The sequence below is a fragment of the Arachis hypogaea genome, chromosome 8 (assembly GCF_003086295.3).
Source record: "Arachis hypogaea cultivar Tifrunner chromosome 8, arahy.Tifrunner.gnm2.J5K5, whole genome shotgun sequence".
NCBI lineage: Eukaryota > Viridiplantae > Streptophyta > Magnoliopsida > Fabales > Fabaceae > Arachis > Arachis hypogaea.
The window spans coordinates 50,328,123-50,346,035 of NC_092043.1; the positions used below are offsets into that span (position 1 = coordinate 50,328,123).

Here is a 17,913-nt window from a genome sequence, read left to right on the forward strand (position 1 = left end):
TACATATGTAAATTGAATACCTTTATTACAACACTTAAATAATAATACTAGTAATAAAATATATCATCAAAGGCCTAGTACAATGTGGTAATATACAACTAATAGCGATACATATTTGTATCAGTAAATCTTACATATATGTATTTATGGATATGTCAAATGAAAAATCAATAGATCTTTTTCTTTTTTTAAAAACATCTAAGAATGGGTTTGATTTGTGTTTTTTTTTTTTTTATAAAATTTATAAATCAAAAATATTAAAAATAAAAAGAAAAAATAAATAGATTTTTAACTTTTTAATTCGAAGATACATAAATTATTGACTAATTGAAAATACAAAAGCGCTTCTTATCTTCTAAAATATGAGATATTTAAATTTTTCATTTCAAAATATATAAAGACAAACCGATCTCTCGAAGAAATTTAAATATCTTACATTTTTTAAAATAAAAATGGAAAACGAAAACACAAATCAAGCGCGATCAAACTTGGTTAACCAATTGCTGAAAGGTGTTCATGGCAGAAGCAGGCAAACCCATAAGAACATTAATACTTCTCCTTCCATGGCCATGAGACAAGAACAAAACAACTTCTCTTTCAGGCAAAGTAACAGGACCAGAACACAAAGGATCACCCCAACCAAAATTTGTAGTGTGAAATGACAACTTTGTCCAAGTTGTGATCAATAGTGTAGCTGCCAAAGAAGGCCTTGCTCTTGTGACTTCAAAATAATCAATGGCTGATCTCATGTAACTATCATTCACCATTTCAATTGCTTCATGAACCAAACTCACTGAATATGACAAAGGGCTATTCAGTAATTCACCAGCCTTACAAAGAGAGTTTGTTAGAACAATAGCATTCCCAAAGTACCCCTCAGGTATTGGTGGCACAAATTTGGACCTTCCATCAACTGCAAAGAGTAGTTTAGTCTTTTGATCAGCTTTCATTCTTAATGCTTCAGATCTAGCCCTCCATACAAATCCTGCACAAAATCCAGATTTTTCATAATAAATAAAATCATTCGTAATAAGATTTAAATCGTAAAATTGTTTGATTTAGTACAAAATTTAATGGTATTGTTATATTTGTCTTTAAAAAATCATTTGTTCTCCAAATTTATCTCTAAAAAATATTATTAATCAAATTTATTTTTTAAAGATTTTAAATTAATCGCAATAGTTCTTCTGTCATTTTCTTTGTCGAAAGCACTAAAATTTATTAACGTGGCACCTTAAGTGATACTACAACACACACATAAGAGTCTTAATTGACTATTAGCATGATAAGTTTATGAAATTAGATCAAATCAAAATCTAATTAAGAAAAAAAACCTGAAGTATTGGAATCCCTCAATTTAGGGCTGATTTGATCTAATTTTATAAACTTATAATGTTAACTGCCAATTATGATTACTAGGAGCGTGTTATAGTGTTATTTAACGTGTCACGTCAATAAATTTTAATGACATTATCAACAAAACTTACAGAACGATTAAAATGGTTAATTTAAAATTTTTAAAGAATAAATTTGATTATAAAAAATCTTTTTAGAATTAATTTAAAAAATATGTGATCTTTCGAAGATTAATTTGACCATTTACTCAAATTTTATGAAATCAACTAATTCATTTAAAATTATAATATCAAAATATTTTAAGAGTTAAATCGAGATTCTATATATTATACCTGAGAGTGCTTCAAAACTTGTGCATTTCTTCAAAACCCCATCTTGGGTAGCCATTTTCTTGAGGTGTTCAAGCTTGTTAGGGTCAAAGGTGAATGATTTGTAGATCATCTCTTCTTCATAAAGCTTGTTAGTGTTTGATACATCTTCTATCTGCTCAAATTCTGTGTGTTCAAATTCGATCTTGGGAGGGTCGCGCGCTCTGAGCATCGATCGGTCGAGATATGGAGGAACCTTCAAGCTCAAGCCTCTGGCTACATTGCTCCATGCATTCACAAATTCCATGGCACATATTCCATCTTTCATGCAATGGATCATGTTTAGTCCCAAACTGAATCCTCCACATTTGAACTTTGTCACCTGAAACATCATTTTTAACTCAATACCTTTATTAGGTTTATGATGTTTTATAAGAAATCTACATGTTCAATTCATGAGACAGTTGGAGGAACACAATAACTGAAATCTTTGTTCAAAACAAAGACATAATATAATATAGTTCATATACGAAAAAATATAAAGAACTAACTTTTACTTAGCCAGATTTAATTTATATTTAGGTTTATAATTTAAAATTTAAAATAAATAAAATAATTCTGAATAAATTAACTGATATTGACAGAAAAAAAAATAATATAAAAGAATACTAGTTGGTTGAATATTATATTTTGTACATTATTTAAAAGAGTAAATTAAAATAGTCTATTTGATATTCAAAATGTAAATGTATTTTAATTCGGCTTTGAAGTTTTAAAAGCGTTGATATATAATCTGCAAATTTATTTACTTAAGTCATTTTAGTCTCTAATAAAATAGCAATTAGTCAATTGATGATGTCACAAGTTATGTAAAATTTATTAATAACATGTCACGTCATCAATATGTGGAAATGTGCAATATCAATTCATTATTCAGCAATATCATGCATTCATGTGTACTTTAACATGATACAAAATTATTAATAGGATAATTATATATAAAAAAATATTGGCATTATTACTTTCGGATTCATTATGTGTAGCCAAAGTGAATTTTTTTTTTTAAATTGTCTTGTTGGTTTGGTTTGTTATATTAAAAAGACTAGCCACTAAGAATAAGTTAAAAAATTAAGTTAGAGTATTTTAGTGGTTAGTTCACTAATTTATTTAAATAAATATCAAAAATTTAAAATTTGCATTATACATACAATAACTAATTGATTAGTAATAAATTTTTAAATGAAATTCTAATTTATAATGAATTAGCCATTAATTTATCGAATTGAAAAAACACTGTAAGAACAAAAGAAATAGGTTGAGGAATTAAAGCAGCGAGAATGATGTGGGTGAATTGTTATATATAGTAGGGAGAAAGTGGAGGGTAAAAAGGAAGAAGGAATTTTTATGAGGGAAGGTGTGTGAGAAAAAAGATTATGGGTGTGGAGGGTTAGGAACTCAATTGTGTTTGAAAAGAGTGAGATACAATGGAAAAGAAGAGAAACAAATAGAAAAGTGATAGATATACATATGATTAAGGTATAAAAAATATCAAATTTTTAAGTAAAATTAAAAGATTAAATTAAATACATAAAATATAAAATTAAAATATAACTTAAATAATAAAATAGTCTTATTTAATAATTTTTTAGAATCGATTAACTTATTTAATATTCTAATATTCACTCTAATTATAGATACTTGAACTCAACAAATAATTTATGGAAATGCATGGTTTTTGAAACATTGATTCGATTTTTTATATTATATATTAAAAATAAAAAAATATTTATACCACCTTTTATCAATCTATTCTAATACTAAAAAATAAAAGATATATAAAAGAGGTTAACACAAAAATGGGTATTCACTAGTCGGTTGGTTGGATTTGAAGGAAAATGAAAATCAAACTGATTAAATTTAATTGATTTGAATTTATTATTTTTAATGAGTAAATCCGAACCAATTCAAATTAATTAAATCTGGATTCAACCTGTTCGAGTAAGTAATTATCTGCTTTAAGATGAAATTTAAAAAAATTTGAAAGAAAAATAAAAAAATCATCTAATACTATAAATATATAATAATAATATTAAAAAAATACATCATCGATTCAAACTTAAATATAACTATCATAATTTAAAAGACTATAAAATTAAGAGATAAATTTATATATGTATTATTAGATTTTATTTATTTTTTAATTAATACTAAACTAATCGGGTTCAAGTTTTGCGATTCTATAATCAATACTCAAACTAATTAAGATCGGATTTGATTTGGTTTGACCCGATTGTATTAAATTATCCATCGAGTCTAAAATTAATATAATCATATCAGATCAAATTTCGAAACTCTACTCATAATATTTTTTTATAAATTTCATTGAAAGATAATGGAAATATATAAAGGATCACAAAAACATGCATATTCACTATACTTTTCTAGAAAAAATTGGTGATACTAATTTTGGTGGCAAATAAATTAAATTAAAAAAAAATTATATCAAACCTGAGCAGTCATAAGAGGCATCTGAAGAATATTGGTTGCACCAGGAACACTATAAACAAGTTTGCCAAGATTATGAGGATCTGGTTTTGTTAAATCTCCAATGTCTTCAATGTTACACTCTGCTTCAGCCTCAACAAACACTGCACCCTCTTCAGTGCAATCCACTATAAGCTTCCCTTCTTTGCTTAGAATCAAGGTACCTGCCATGGGGTAATAAGGGACAAGAATCTTTGAGAGTGAATCTTTGATTACTTGTGGAGCTTCTTCATTTCCCCTTGAACTTGATTTGAAGCAATAAACTGTTTTAACTGGAACAGCAATGTTCTGGTCAAGGTTTGAAAGGAAATAGAGTCCCTTTTGTGTTTCTTCTGAAGGCTTCACTTTCATTGGTTCTCCTATTTGCCTTACAACAAGTTCAAATTTTGAGCCATGCCCATTTTCCATCTTGAGATAATTAATAACCTTTCTGAAGAAAAAAGGGAAAAAAAATGTGTGTGTGAGATTTAAGAAATTATATTAAAAAAAAAGTAGAAACTCATATGCAGTACACTTCATGTGAAGCTGTTAGTTGAAAATCGTTAAATTATAATTTAGTTAAATATGTCAAATTATCTCACCATCTCAACTAACAATTCCACATGAAAACAAATTTATGTAAATCTTCACCTAAAAAAAAATGGTATTAAAAATATTTAATCTGTCGGCCAAAAATCAACTACTAATTTTTAATTTTGTAAAAATCAGAACATAATATCTAATTATGTATTTAGTTTGTGTTTTTATTTTTTTATTTTTAATATTTTTTGTTTTTAAAAATTTATTAAGTAAAGACAAAAAATAAAATTTTATTATTTTTATTATTTTTTCTTTCACAAAATTTTAAAAAATAAAATAAAATAAAAAATAAAAATACAAACTAAACATAAAATGTATTTATAAAAAGAAAAGAAGACAAATTAATAAAAATTTATTTTTTATTTTCATCTTTTATTTTTTTATTTTTTTACAAAATTCTAAAAACAAAAATTACTTAAAAAAAAACAAAATAAACAACCCCTAAATAATTCAAATAACTTAGACTTATAGTTTAATGAATATATACATGTCATAGCAAAAGGAATGGATATGATTGAAAGACAAGGTAAGAGTTTTACCGGAATCTTTAATGCAAGCCTCTATGTTGAATGATTTAATGAAGTGAAATTCGTTTTGGACATTTGGTGCATGGTTAGAGAAGTTTATATAATAAGTGCTGAGGGTATTTTGGTCAAAAACATGTTCATTTGAAATTTAATAGAGTTATGTTTCCGTCCTTTTATTAGTACAGTAGACTTTAAATGAACACTTCAATTAAGGTCGGTTGAATATTTGTTTTATACTCAAAGTATAACTTTTATTTTTTGGATTTATCTATCATATGTTTTAAGAGTATAAATTAAGATTACAAATTAAAAATAAAAAAATTAAGTTTTTAATACATTTATTCTATATTTATTAAATAAAAAATTTAAAAATAAATTTATTATGTGTTTTAAAAACACATATTAATTAAACTCTTATTTTTTTAATTTTAAACGTCTTTTTTTTATTAATGGTTAAAAAATTTTTAACATTTTTTTTCTGTCTAGTCTAATGATAATAGGAAGATAATTACTATGACATGCATATCACCACCAAACACTATTTTGTTTCATCTTAATTTTTCCCATTTTTTCTTAATACACTTATCAAATACTATCTTATACAATTGAAATTGCACTCATTTCAATTGGAAATGTTTCATTTTTATTTGAGCTATTTTGTTAAAAAAAATTTGCTAGCTGTTAGTATTTTAAAAGTACTATTTAGGAATTTGAAAAAGAAAAATTTATCTTGAAATGTGAAATAGTGAGACTATTTGATCTATCTTTTTATATTTTAAAAAATATAAGATAAAAAATATAAAATATTTTTTTTCTAAATGCTAAAAACAAAAATATTAAAAAGTTTTACTGAATTGTGTCCTGACTCCTAACAAAACATTATAAAAAAAGAATATTAAAAACTTGTTAAGTTTTTTTATGTATTTAATATATTAAAAATATAAAAAAATAATATTTTTATGATAAATTAATATATATATTCTTAAAAACACAATTAACATGAATAAACCAGACCTACCCTTAAGTTTTCGATATGAAGGCAGAAGGCACATAGAGTGAAAATTCAAAAACATAATCTATTTTGTACCATTCTTAATAATTTTATTAGGAAAGACCTATATTTCTATGTACACTTGGTTGGACCCCTCATTAAAATATAGGAATTTGGTAGGGACATTAGTGGTATTTTTATGGGTACTAATTTCAAAGTTGATAAGGGCAATTAAATGAACGCAGACATTATGTGCGGCATTGTTTCAATTGATATTCTCAATTTCTTGTAATATAAATTATGATTTCACACTATATAAAATTTAAGATAAAAAATATATATATAATATAAGTTCATACTTTATAAAATCATTTGAAAAAAATTAAGAGTAACAATTTGTAACATTTTTTAATTTGGAGGCAAAGTTGTAACTGTGGAGAGCAGGAAAACCAAACATTTGCATCCTCAGAAGCATGCATTGCACTTAGCATTATGGAGGTGGTTGGGGAGTTAACATCCCAAATATGCCTACACAAATTATTATTATTATTATTATTATTATTATTATTATTATTATTATTATTATTATTATTATTATTATTATTGATAAAAGCACGCATGCACTAATTCAGCATGAAAAAATATAGATAACCAATAATATTTTTAAAAATGTGTATTAATAAGATTAAAAATATAAATTAATTTTAAATTTAATTAATAACATTAAATTAAGGTATAGTGTATTTTTATTTACTTGGTAATTATTCATGTTGTTGTTTATCTAACACTTCCTATTTAGCATTACTAATCATAAAAAAGCACACAAAATATTAGATAAGTGGTGTATGGTCTAGAAAGATTGAGAGTCATTGAATATATAGCATTTATTTCCCCATTTTGGTGTAGCTAGAAATTCAACTTGTTAATTTGTTTCATTTGCCAGCCATACTGTCGATTTGTCACATACCCATATCTAACCCAAAGCGTCAAAATCAAGAAATAATTTTATTTTTTTTATCTATCTATTTTAAAAGCATATTATAAATGGTTAGTTGAAGAGTATTGATCATAAGGTTTCAGTAGCAGAGGATGAGAGTTGAAGTGCACAGATGAATATAAACTTTGCTTATATTTAGACGTCATGGATTTTGTAGTTTGTGGCAAGGCACTCATATAAATATTTAATATTTTTTAACCAAAAGAAGAGAGAAATTATATTATAAAGTAAGTCCAAGACGGTGGATGCATGTGCAAAACTTATGGCTCAATTGCTCAAATCTTCAACCGATTGAATAAAAATAAGAGTAAAATATGACCCTAGGGAGGTGATTTTCTAGTATATATTTTTAGTTCATCTGTTAAATCTTTAAACCAAACACTCATAATCTCCTATAAAGAAAAAATTTAAATAAATTACATCTCAATCTATTTTTGATAATCTAAAAGGTGACTTACCAAATATCCCTAAAATGTAAATTTGCCTATCCAACCGACTAAATTAATTGGGGTCACAAGGCCATTAATTAGGCAGATTAGCCCATTGATTGTCCGCTTAAGGTGCAATGGTTTTCCTCCTTTTCTGTTTCTTTTGTGGATAATCTTAATTAGTATTTCACTCATTTTACTCGTTTCTTTTATAAGAAAATCGATCATCGTTTTTTTTGTTTTTGGACATGCCAGTAGATGTTGTTTGAATTATCAAACGGCCCAAGAAACAACAAAAGAAGTCCACTGGTAACAATAATTCAGACAGAAACAAAAGAAATCCTTAATCATTTTAAATGAATTCACTCCAAATATCAAACCTGCATAAGTGGCCCATTTCGTCTAGATTACACCACAAGTTTTGAATCCACAGTTATATTCCAAAATTACGATTATATATGTATGTCTGGGTTAACAGATTACCATCAATAAAGCGAGCACATTTCAAGGACCCAAAATCTAAATTCAACAAATAAAAGAAAGAACATGACATTGATCTAAATTAGAAGGAAATATAGTTTACAGGCAGGTGAAAAAGAAATTATAAAAAAAAAAAAAAACTATTCAATGAGAAAATAAAATATCACATCAGTAATACAGGGAACTGGGTTAATCTAATATGGTACAAAGTACAAACCTAATTTAGATCATCTATCACAAAATGTCACAACTCAAACCAAATATCTACCATAGCTTAACCTATAGAGACAGCTGATAGGAGAATCATCAAGATAAACTCTAGCTATTGGACTGACCCAATTGCCTCTAATTTCTGCACAGGTCAAATATTATTTATCCCTCTAAAGTTTCAAGCTTCATCATCATCACCCTCATCGTCTTTTGCTCCATCACCATCATCACCATCACCATCACCATCATTATCATCATCGTCTTCTCCTTCAACTTCCTCATCAGACATGTTATTAATTACATCTGTAATTATATCCTTCACCTCTGCTTTTCTATGCATTAAATCCAGGCCAAAGTGGGTACCTGCCAACATTACATTAAAGAATATCATTTCAATAATTCATTTCCCTTCTTTCAGGAATGAGATGTAATGTATGTCAATAAAAAGAGATCATACCAAGTTGCCTGAGGATATCAGATAGAGTTGCCTGAATCAAAGAAAGTCAAATTAAATCAGTAACTTAAACGTTTGGAAGAAAGATTTTATTGCCACAGAAGTCATTACTTACAGTATTAAAATCAACTTCCTTCAGAATATCAACTACAACTGCATGCATGTCCTCCCTGCTAGGTTCCTTCTTGGACTTCTTACTACCTTTTCCTTTCCCTAACAATGGCATTGGAACAGAATAATTTGAGATGGAAAATTTACAAACAGCCACATAAAAAATACAGAACCATGCTGTGTAACTTGATACGAATTCATATCAACGGTGTGCTTATCAGGATGGTAAAAATGGGGAGGCAAATTTCATGTGAGATCTGTAATTGTCAGCATTTAGCTCATCCATGAAAACTTATGTCCCATCCCCCCCCCCCCCCAACCAAACACCTGAGAAGGAAAGTTTCCCAAAACAGTTTGACAAGACTACTTAATCAAAGTTAACAAGTTCTAAAACTATTTCACACAAACAGAATGCTAACAGAAATAGAGTAAGCACTACAGATAACATCATATGTAAATTGGGAAAAATGCAATCAATTCACCTTGATCCTTCACCGAGGCTTTTGACGGCTTCTCTGTTTGTTTTTTGCTTGCAGCCTTTCCCTTAGTATCCGACTTTTCACTAGAGGTTTTCTGCTTCTTGGATGCAGAAGCACTATCCTGGTCAGTCTTTTTTAAAGAGGACTTCTTTGGAGTTTTCTCAACACTCTTAGCAGCCTTCACAGATGTCTTCTTGCCTGACGTAGATTTCTCTCCTGCTTTGCCAGTTGAACCCTCTTTTGCAATCTTTTTAGGAGTGCGCTTTTGGGTGCTTGGTTTTTCTTCCTCTTCCTCTGATTTATTTTCCTCTTCACTTTCATCATTTGGAACTCCAACGTCTTCATCATCATGAGATGCCTCTTCAGCATCCGACACTTCCTCTTTATCATCCTCCTCAACATCAGAAGACTGTTTTCTCTTTTTACCAACATCTGAACGTTGCTTTTGCTTCTGGAGATATCAAATATATCAAAAAAATTAAAACAATTGAAGCCTATGTGTAATACTCCTGATGAATAAGGAAGTTCACAACCCAAATCCTCTAGATATGCACGGAAGAGAAAAACAAACAATATTGGTCAATTATGGTCAAAAATAAAAATCCAGATGGAAAGATAAGATGATCATTTGCTTTCATATTTGACTGAATGCAGAAACTTAACAAGAAAGCTAAGTATCTCCAATTATCTAAAGGCAAAATAAGTGCTAAAACCAGACAAAACAACTCAGCAGAAACTGCCAATAGTTAGAAAGCAACTTGGTTGAGCTACTGCATTCACAATTATACCAGATTGCAATACCAAACTCCACAGAGAGGTAATCTTAGATAGAATACAAGCTAAGATAGTTAAGTTTCTGACAGAAAACCCAACACAAAGAAGTTATTGGCACATGTTAAACAAGAGAGTGCAATCACACTAAACAGGCTGATCTGGACTAGCAGCAAAGCAGATGCAATATTTCAACAGTGAATATCAACAATTTCAAGAAGCAAAAAACAATGAACACAAAACATAACCAGAAAACAAAACAGGTATAAACTATTGCTGTGGGGTTAAAGTGAATATAATCATATTTAAGTCCTATTAGAAGTTCACCTCTACTCTCACTTCCTCTCTCACACACACAATCAAATGCAGCTAGGATTAAAGTGAATATAATCATATTTAAGTCATATTAAAGTCAAACTCTAGAACTGACCAAATAAGATACATTTAGGAGGAATGGAGGATACTAAATCATCACGGAAGCAATGTCAGTGAGCAAAACTTGAGGAATTTGTAACATAAGTATCAGAATTAGAAGCGAGAGATTGCACATCAAAGCTTAGTGATCGACTTATAAGCAGCAGAACAAATATAATTTAGTAATGAAAACACACCTTGGCATGTGTTTCTGTAGATCCTTCCCCAGGGGATTTGTTAGGAGTTGCCTTTCTGGTTCGTTTTTTACCCTTCTGCAAAAAATAGAAGCATATTTCTAAGTTCAAACATCTAAAATACATGAAATCTAAACAAATAAAGATACCATATTTAGAGTTTAAAGAATGGGCATGGATTCATTGACACAAATAATTAAATGTAGAGGAATTTATTTCCATCAATCCAGGTCCAGCTGTTAAATTACAGTTGCCAACTTGCCATATTGATCATGCAAGTCAAATACAACAAATAAGAAAAGTATCAGAGACACATGGTTGCTTTTCTTTTAGTTTGAAATGATATAATGTTAATTCCAAGACATCTAGTTGAACTGCGAAACAATTTAGAAAGAATCAAAATGAAAAATCAAGAGATACATGAGGAATGTTTTTAACCAAACCGCTCAAACTATGATATGTTGTTATTCCACAAAGTATTTTATTTATTTATAAACAAAAAACTTAATTGATCAAGAACCTTATATAATAATCCAGAGATAACAAACCTGCTCTTTATCAGCAAGAAGAACATCAGTCGTAGCATGTGGGGACTCCAAAAATTCCAACAGCTTTATAGACAGTTCTTCCTGAAATCATGTATAATGTGATAACTTAGTTTCAAATCAAAAGATAGCAAAATCCCTTCTAGAAATAAGAGGCTGTGGATCAAGGAGAATTAGATCAGTACTTACCTTCTTCACATTGGCCTTGTTTATTGGAATATTAAGAACATCACAAAAATCCAACAACTTTTCTTTTACACACTTGTCAATCCTCTCCTTCACCTTTGCCCGCTGTTTTTCCTACAAAGAATTATACAAACAATATTTTAATAGCAGGTCAATCTCAACCTCAGATGCTCAATGTTTGAGCAATGACATAGGACATGAAAAGTGAAAACAGAAAATTCAGCAATATAGTTAATAGAAGACAAACATGGTGAGCTATCCAACAACAAAGTGTTAGGAACAAATTTTATTGGCACGTCAGGGTAGGAGACACAGAGGACAAAGGCATGTGACATGCCCAATTCAGTGAATTGATTAGTATGTAATTAGGAGTGGCTAGGGTGAGTATGGCCATTTCAGATTTGTTAGAACAAAAGAAGTTGGAGGGAGAAATACATAGGGAAAGGGAAGCCACAGATAACTTGTCTGACATTTTGTACTTGTTGTGGGACTAACAGTCTAGGAACACCTCAGAGAGAAAGAAATATTAAAAACATCAGAACCATTTAGGGTTCTTGACACTTTGGCAAGGGTTCCAAAGTAATTTACAATTTTCCCTTCAATCCTTACTATTACTAATTATACTAGTGCTAACATAACATACCTCATTTTCAGTCCACACAAAACCAGAAAACTGCCCTATATTTCTCTTTAAATTGTGTGCCTGCAAAACAATCAGGGACAGCCATGTTGTTGATACAAGCAAAAATGTGAACAATAAAATTAAATTTTTAGGAAATGAGAAACAAGAATAATTCACCAAAATCACCACCTTAGATTTCTTCCCAAAAAGTATATTATGAAGCAAATGTAGGTTGTCATCAGGTTTTCTCTTGGATAACTTGAAAGCCACTGAAACAGTTTATACATTAACTTCAACACTAACCAGCAAAAAGATAATTAGAAGTTAAAACAAGCAAAAATTTGGAAATCTTGAAAGATAATATCCTATAGATATCAATACTACAGAAAACAAGAAGATTCAGACCTCCCTAAGAATACCATACTGAATGAAAAACACAAATAAAAGCTCTGCAACTAAGCATCTGAAAATAAATGAATCAGAATCCAATATAGCACCTATGGGTACATAAGAAATGTATTGAATCGATCAGAAACCAATATAATCACAATAATACGGAATAGCATCCCAAAATAAAAGAAATGAAGAAGTGCAAAACAACAAATACAGAAGTAATAAAGGAAAATTACCAAACCCTACATAAAATCAATGAAAGCACTTTAACACACTAATGCAAGACCGCCAGTGCTAGTCAAATGGTACCTCAAATAATACCCATAGTCACTTGATCAATAAGCTACCAGCAAGCAACACTTGTTATTTCAACCAAAAACAATTCTAGAATAAGGTGCAAATAACAAAATCCAGAAAAGCACAGGGCAGCTATAGATTTTTGTTGGGGCAAAAATAACAGGGTCTAAATGTAAAGCCATTGAACCACTTGAACCTACCATTAGGGATATCCTTAAGCTGCTCACCACGACCCTGAAACCCGAAGAAATGTACACAATCAAATCCAAATTACCAATACTTAATTCCTCAAAAGGACAAAAATAAATTGTTTCTCGAAGAAAATATATATAAAACATGTCTACAGACAAGTTATTCAAATCTATATCTTTCTTAATGGTTTCATCTATAGTTCTGTTTGATCTCGTGCTACCTGAACCTATTGAGCTACATTCCATCTAAAACTATATAGCATAAATCTGAAAAATTGAGTAAGATAGCGTGGAAAGAAAGGAGCGTACCTTTGCAATTGCGAGCGCTTTACCAGCTGAGGACCTCGAAGACCTCGCCGGAGATGGCACAGAGTAGCGCTCTACCGTCTTTCTCTCCCTCGTCGGCCGGTCACTTACCGGCGTAACCGGTTCCTTCTTCTCGGAGACTTCTTTCTTACTCGCTTTCTCCTTCTTCGACTTCGCTTCGGTTTCCTTACCCTTCTTCTTCGCCTTCTCAGTACCTTCAGCTTCGTCTTCGTCTTCAGCTTCTTCATCCTCCTCCGCGTCCTCTCCGTCTCCTTCCTCCTCCTCTTCGTCTTTCACTGCATCGTCACCGTCCTTCTCTTCTTCTTGCTCTTCTTTCTCATCATCGTCACCACCTTCCTCTTCTCCTTCTTCTACCTTGTTACCCTCTTTCTTCTCCTCCTCCTCTTCTTCTACCTTGGATTCTTGAGCAGCTTCCTTTGACTCGTCTTCCTTCGAATTCCCCTCGTCATGCTCTTCCTCTTCGGGCTTTGCTTCAGGTGGAGCTCCCTGTTGGTCTTGGTTCTCAGGTTCGGGTTTAGGTTCGGACTGAGGGTCGGATTTGGGAGCAGAATCTGCGTCGGGTTTGGGAGGTTCCTGTTGAGGCTTGTTCTCTTCTAGGGTTTCCGTGGCCATGTTGATTGGTGAACCCTAGGAGGGGAAGAAGAAACCCTAGAATTGGGAATGGAAGCGAATCGAACAGATTTGGGAATTTGGGAGAGATGAATGGGAATCGCGAAATGTGAAATTGGTGTGTGTATTTTGGGAGCGTTAATTTGAGTGAGAGGGCGCGCTCAAAAGAGTGTGTGACTGTGTGAGAAAGAAAGAGAAAGAGAAAAGAGAGAGAGAGAAATGAGAGTGAGTGTGTGTGTGTGTGAGTTTGTAAGTGTGGGTTTCAAAATTTTGATGGGAAAATTGTGAGCGGGGGCTTTTGCAATTTTGGCAATCCTAAACCCTCCCTCGCCTTCTTTGTTTTTGCTTTTCACACTCCCGGCAAAACTATTGCATCAAAGTGGAGAGAAAAATAAATAAATTTTTGATTAATTAAAAATATAAAAATTATTTTTATTTTTTAAAATATGAAATATTTAAATTTTTTTAGAAGATTAATTTATTTTTATATATTTTAGACAGAAAAATTTAAATATTTTGTATTTTAAAAAGTTAAAAATATTTTTATATTTTTTTAATTAATTAAAAATTTATGTATCTTCGAATTAAAAAATTAAGAATTTGTTTATTTTTTTTTTTAAAAGACAATGCAAAAATAGAATTATAGATACCTATTAGGTATAAATTAATTTTAATCCATTCTCACAGTAAATAATTATAATTTATACATATATACATAATGATAAATTAATAAAATTAATTATATTTTTATATTAATTGTATAAATAATTATTAAAAAATTATATATAATTAAATGATTATGTCTAATATTTTATATTATTATTATACAAATATTTTTTAAGTTTTATAATCACTTAATTAATTATTTAGGATTTAATTTATATATAATAATTTATAGTCAAATAAAATTTGTAAACGAAATTATAATTATATGCTAATTACGTATATAATTAGGTTTATTATACAATAATATAAAAAAATTACCCTCTAATTTCTAAAGATACCGGAATAATGACTGTGTATTTAACACAATATTTTAAAAACTTAATTGTAAACTCAATCAAATATGACAGATGTTTCATTTTTCATATTTCTTTAACATTATTTGTATTTTTGTTACTTATAATAAAAGATGAGATAACGATTATTTGTATTTATTTTAATCTTATATAATAAGTTAAAACATATCCATGATAATTGTATAAGTTTTTATATATCTATATAATGCATATAATAATTATATAAAGTATGAGATCTGTTTGATGCAGATCTTGCACCCAATTTAATAAATAAAAAAAATTATAATTATTGTAAACTTATCGGTGGTTGGTTTTTTGGTCATTTTATGGTATTGCTATGAGATATATACCAATCACAATCACTATTCCGATTGAGATATTCTTAAACAAAATTGTGAAGATTTTAAGAGTCTTTGTTAAAAGCACTTGCTACTTCTTACTGGTATGGTGTTCCATCCCCTCCAAATATGTTTAAAATAATGTTAGTAATATATGTAATATTTATATTGATAATTAATTAGTATATATTAGCATATTATACATAAAAAATTATATTTAAATAACTCATTATATATATATATATATATATATATATATATATATATATATATATATATATATATATATATATATATAATGTGTGTTATAATATATCAATAGGAAGTAGTGTTTAAAATAATAATAATAATAATAATAATAATAATAATAATAATAATAATATAGAATAACTATATTAAGTATAAATATATAATAATTTATAAAAAAATATGGGCTAAATAAAAATAATAAGTTAACCTATTTAAAAATTAAGATGATTCAAATAAATTAAATTTGTAATTTATTTTTAATAAAATTTTATTCTTTCAATGTTTTCTCTTATGCATTCTATGTAAAAAAGAATTTACAACATTTTACTTTCATATGACAACATAATAATTGAATTTATGTATTAAGATTATTAAAATAAGATTTTTTAAACAAAGATGAAATACAAATTTTAACAAAATAATATAATTGCATATATTAAAAAGAAATTTTTTTAAAAAATCAATTTAGATATAATAACTGATTATTATAATTATATAAAGTATTATTAAAGAAGTTTAAAAATACTAAAATCTTATAATACGCGTATATTATTGAATATAATTTGTATATAATATAATTGATTTGATATACATATTAAAATTTACTAAAACACCAGTATATTAATATACTTAAAAAAAATTTATAAATTATATTTGTTAATTTTTTATTATATTATATTATATATTTAATTTAGTCCCCTTCATATAAAATTTTTGGTTCCCCTGCTACATGTGTAAAAATTTGTTATTGTTGTGATATGTGTGAATCTGTGCAGCATGCAAACTGTGCTGTGACCTGTGAAGGTGTTAAGTGCGAAGAATGAATGGTATATTTATTTATTTTTTTATTTGTCTTTGGCTCCTTTTCTTTTTATTTTTGGTTTTCCACAAGACTATTTCTAAGAGGAAGAGGTTTCGTCATGCATATAACGAAGAAGAAGGCTTCATTTTATTTTAAAAATTAATAAAAATAAAATAAGATATTTTATCATTTTATGTAATGGTCATTCATTCACTCATTAAAAAAAAAATTTCTCTCTTGACTGTTTTGACTATCCACTATAATATGCATCTTCCAACAATATATATTCCAATTTTACAAGTTATCACAAATTCGAACTCTATTTTAAAATTTTGTTATTGAATCAGTAAATTAAGCACACGAAATAAAATTCAAATATTAAATATTTATTAGACATATAGGTGAGTTGATTATTCAATTGTATCAATTAACTCCTTTTTTTAATGAGTTGATATTATTAATTAGATTTTATTCCTAAAGTTTATTAAAAATTTAAAAAATATTCTTAAATTTTATTTTATTTTAAAATTGTCAGTATAAAATTATTATTAAATTAGTTCTAAACTTCTTTAAAAAATTAACTGTAAGTATATATTTAATACAAATAAAAAATTCTAAAATAAAATTAAAATAAAATAAAATATAAAAATATTTTAAAGATTTTTAATAAATTTCAAGACAAAAATATATACTTTACTCGATTTCTCATCTTTGAGTGAGTAAGACGAGCCCTGTACACCTTATTTTATTGTTTGGACTTTGAAGAAACTAGACAAAAAATATTTCTTATCTGAAGAAACTAAATTCTAAAATCGAAAATAAAAACAAAAATGTAATATTGATCTTTCTATTTTATTAAAAAAATTACTTATTTATTTTATTATTTGAAATAATTTAGCTTAAGTTGGGTAAAAATGTTTGTCAACAAGCTTCTTACAAAAATTATATTAAATATACATTAAAATTAACTACTAATATAAAAGTAGGAGCTACTCAAATAAAGACATCTAAAACGTCTTTTTTTAAAGATATTTTTTGTAATTAAAATTTAACACATATAATCGATTAATCGTGTTATTTTTGTCAAAATTAGACTAGACAAATTGATTTAACAAAAAAACGGTGAATCAAATCTTGAACTGGTCTAAATTAATATTATTTTTTTATAACAAATGACTACAATATCCTTATTATAGAAAATGATTAAAATACTCTTATTATTATTATTATTATTATATTTAAAAAATAAAATTAATATATATAATAGAAGTATTTTAGTCATTTTCTATAACAGGGTATTGTAGTCATTTTTTTATAAAAAATAATATTAATTTAGACCAGTTCAAGATTTGATTCACTATTTTTCGGTCAAATCAATTTGTCTAGCATAATTTTGACAAAAATAACACGATTTAATTAATTATATGTGTTAAATTTTAATTATTAAAAGATATCGTTATAAAAAAAGTTTTCACCGTCTTTATCTGAGTAG

At 27.9% G+C, this 17,913-nt stretch overlaps 2 protein-coding genes across 2 annotated transcripts; both read right to left on the bottom strand.

Annotated features, from left to right (window-relative positions):
• Window positions 1-257: 257 nt before the first annotated feature.
• On the bottom strand, window positions 258-5,460 carry LOC112708132 (omega-hydroxypalmitate O-feruloyl transferase). Its single transcript, XM_025760287.3, has 4 exons — window positions 5,327-5,460; window positions 4,173-4,638; window positions 1,689-2,046; window positions 258-985 (listed from the first exon to the last, which is right to left on the bottom strand). Exons 2-4 carry the CDS (start codon window positions 4,614-4,616, stop codon window positions 483-485), a joined length of 1,305 nt encoding a protein of 434 aa, XP_025616072.1. The 5' UTR covers window positions 4,617-4,638; window positions 5,327-5,460; the 3' UTR covers window positions 258-482.
• A 2,803-nt stretch (window positions 5,461-8,263) lies between these two features.
• On the bottom strand, window positions 8,264-14,379 carry LOC112708133 (DEK domain-containing chromatin-associated protein 1). The gene is made up of 11 exons (XM_025760288.3): window positions 13,387-14,379; window positions 13,087-13,120; window positions 12,386-12,465; window positions 12,218-12,277; window positions 11,578-11,688; window positions 11,392-11,472; window positions 10,847-10,921; window positions 9,468-9,915; window positions 8,990-9,087; window positions 8,878-8,908; window positions 8,264-8,783 (listed from the first exon to the last, which is right to left on the bottom strand). The coding sequence occupies exons 1-11, from the start codon at window positions 14,014-14,016 to the stop codon at window positions 8,599-8,601; spliced, it is 1,833 nt and encodes a 610-aa protein (XP_025616073.1). The 5' UTR covers window positions 14,017-14,379; the 3' UTR covers window positions 8,264-8,598.
• Window positions 14,380-17,913: the final 3,534 nt, after the last annotated feature.

Coding starts and splice junctions, on each gene's coding strand:
- LOC112708132 (XM_025760287.3), bottom strand. CDS start 4,616: ATGGAAAATGGGCATGGCTCAAAATTTGAACTTGTTGTAAGGCAAATA. Junction 2,047..4,172: donor TGCCTCTTATGACTGCTCAG/GTTTGATATAAT, acceptor ATGATGTTTCAG/GTGACAAAGTTCAAATGTGG. Junction 986..1,688: donor AAGTTTTGAAGCACTCTCAG/GTATAATATATA, acceptor GATTTTGTGCAG/GATTTGTATGGAGGGCTAGA.
- LOC112708133 (XM_025760288.3), bottom strand. CDS start 14,016: ATGGCCACGGAAACCCTAGAAGAGAACAAGCCTCAACAGGAACCTCCC. Junction 11,473..11,577: donor ACAAGGCCAATGTGAAGAAG/GTAAGTACTGAT, acceptor ACATGATTTCAG/GAAGAACTGTCTATAAAGCT. Junction 9,088..9,467: donor AGCCTCGGTGAAGGATCAAG/GTGAATTGATTG, acceptor TGCCATTGTTAG/GGAAAGGAAAAGGTAGTAAG.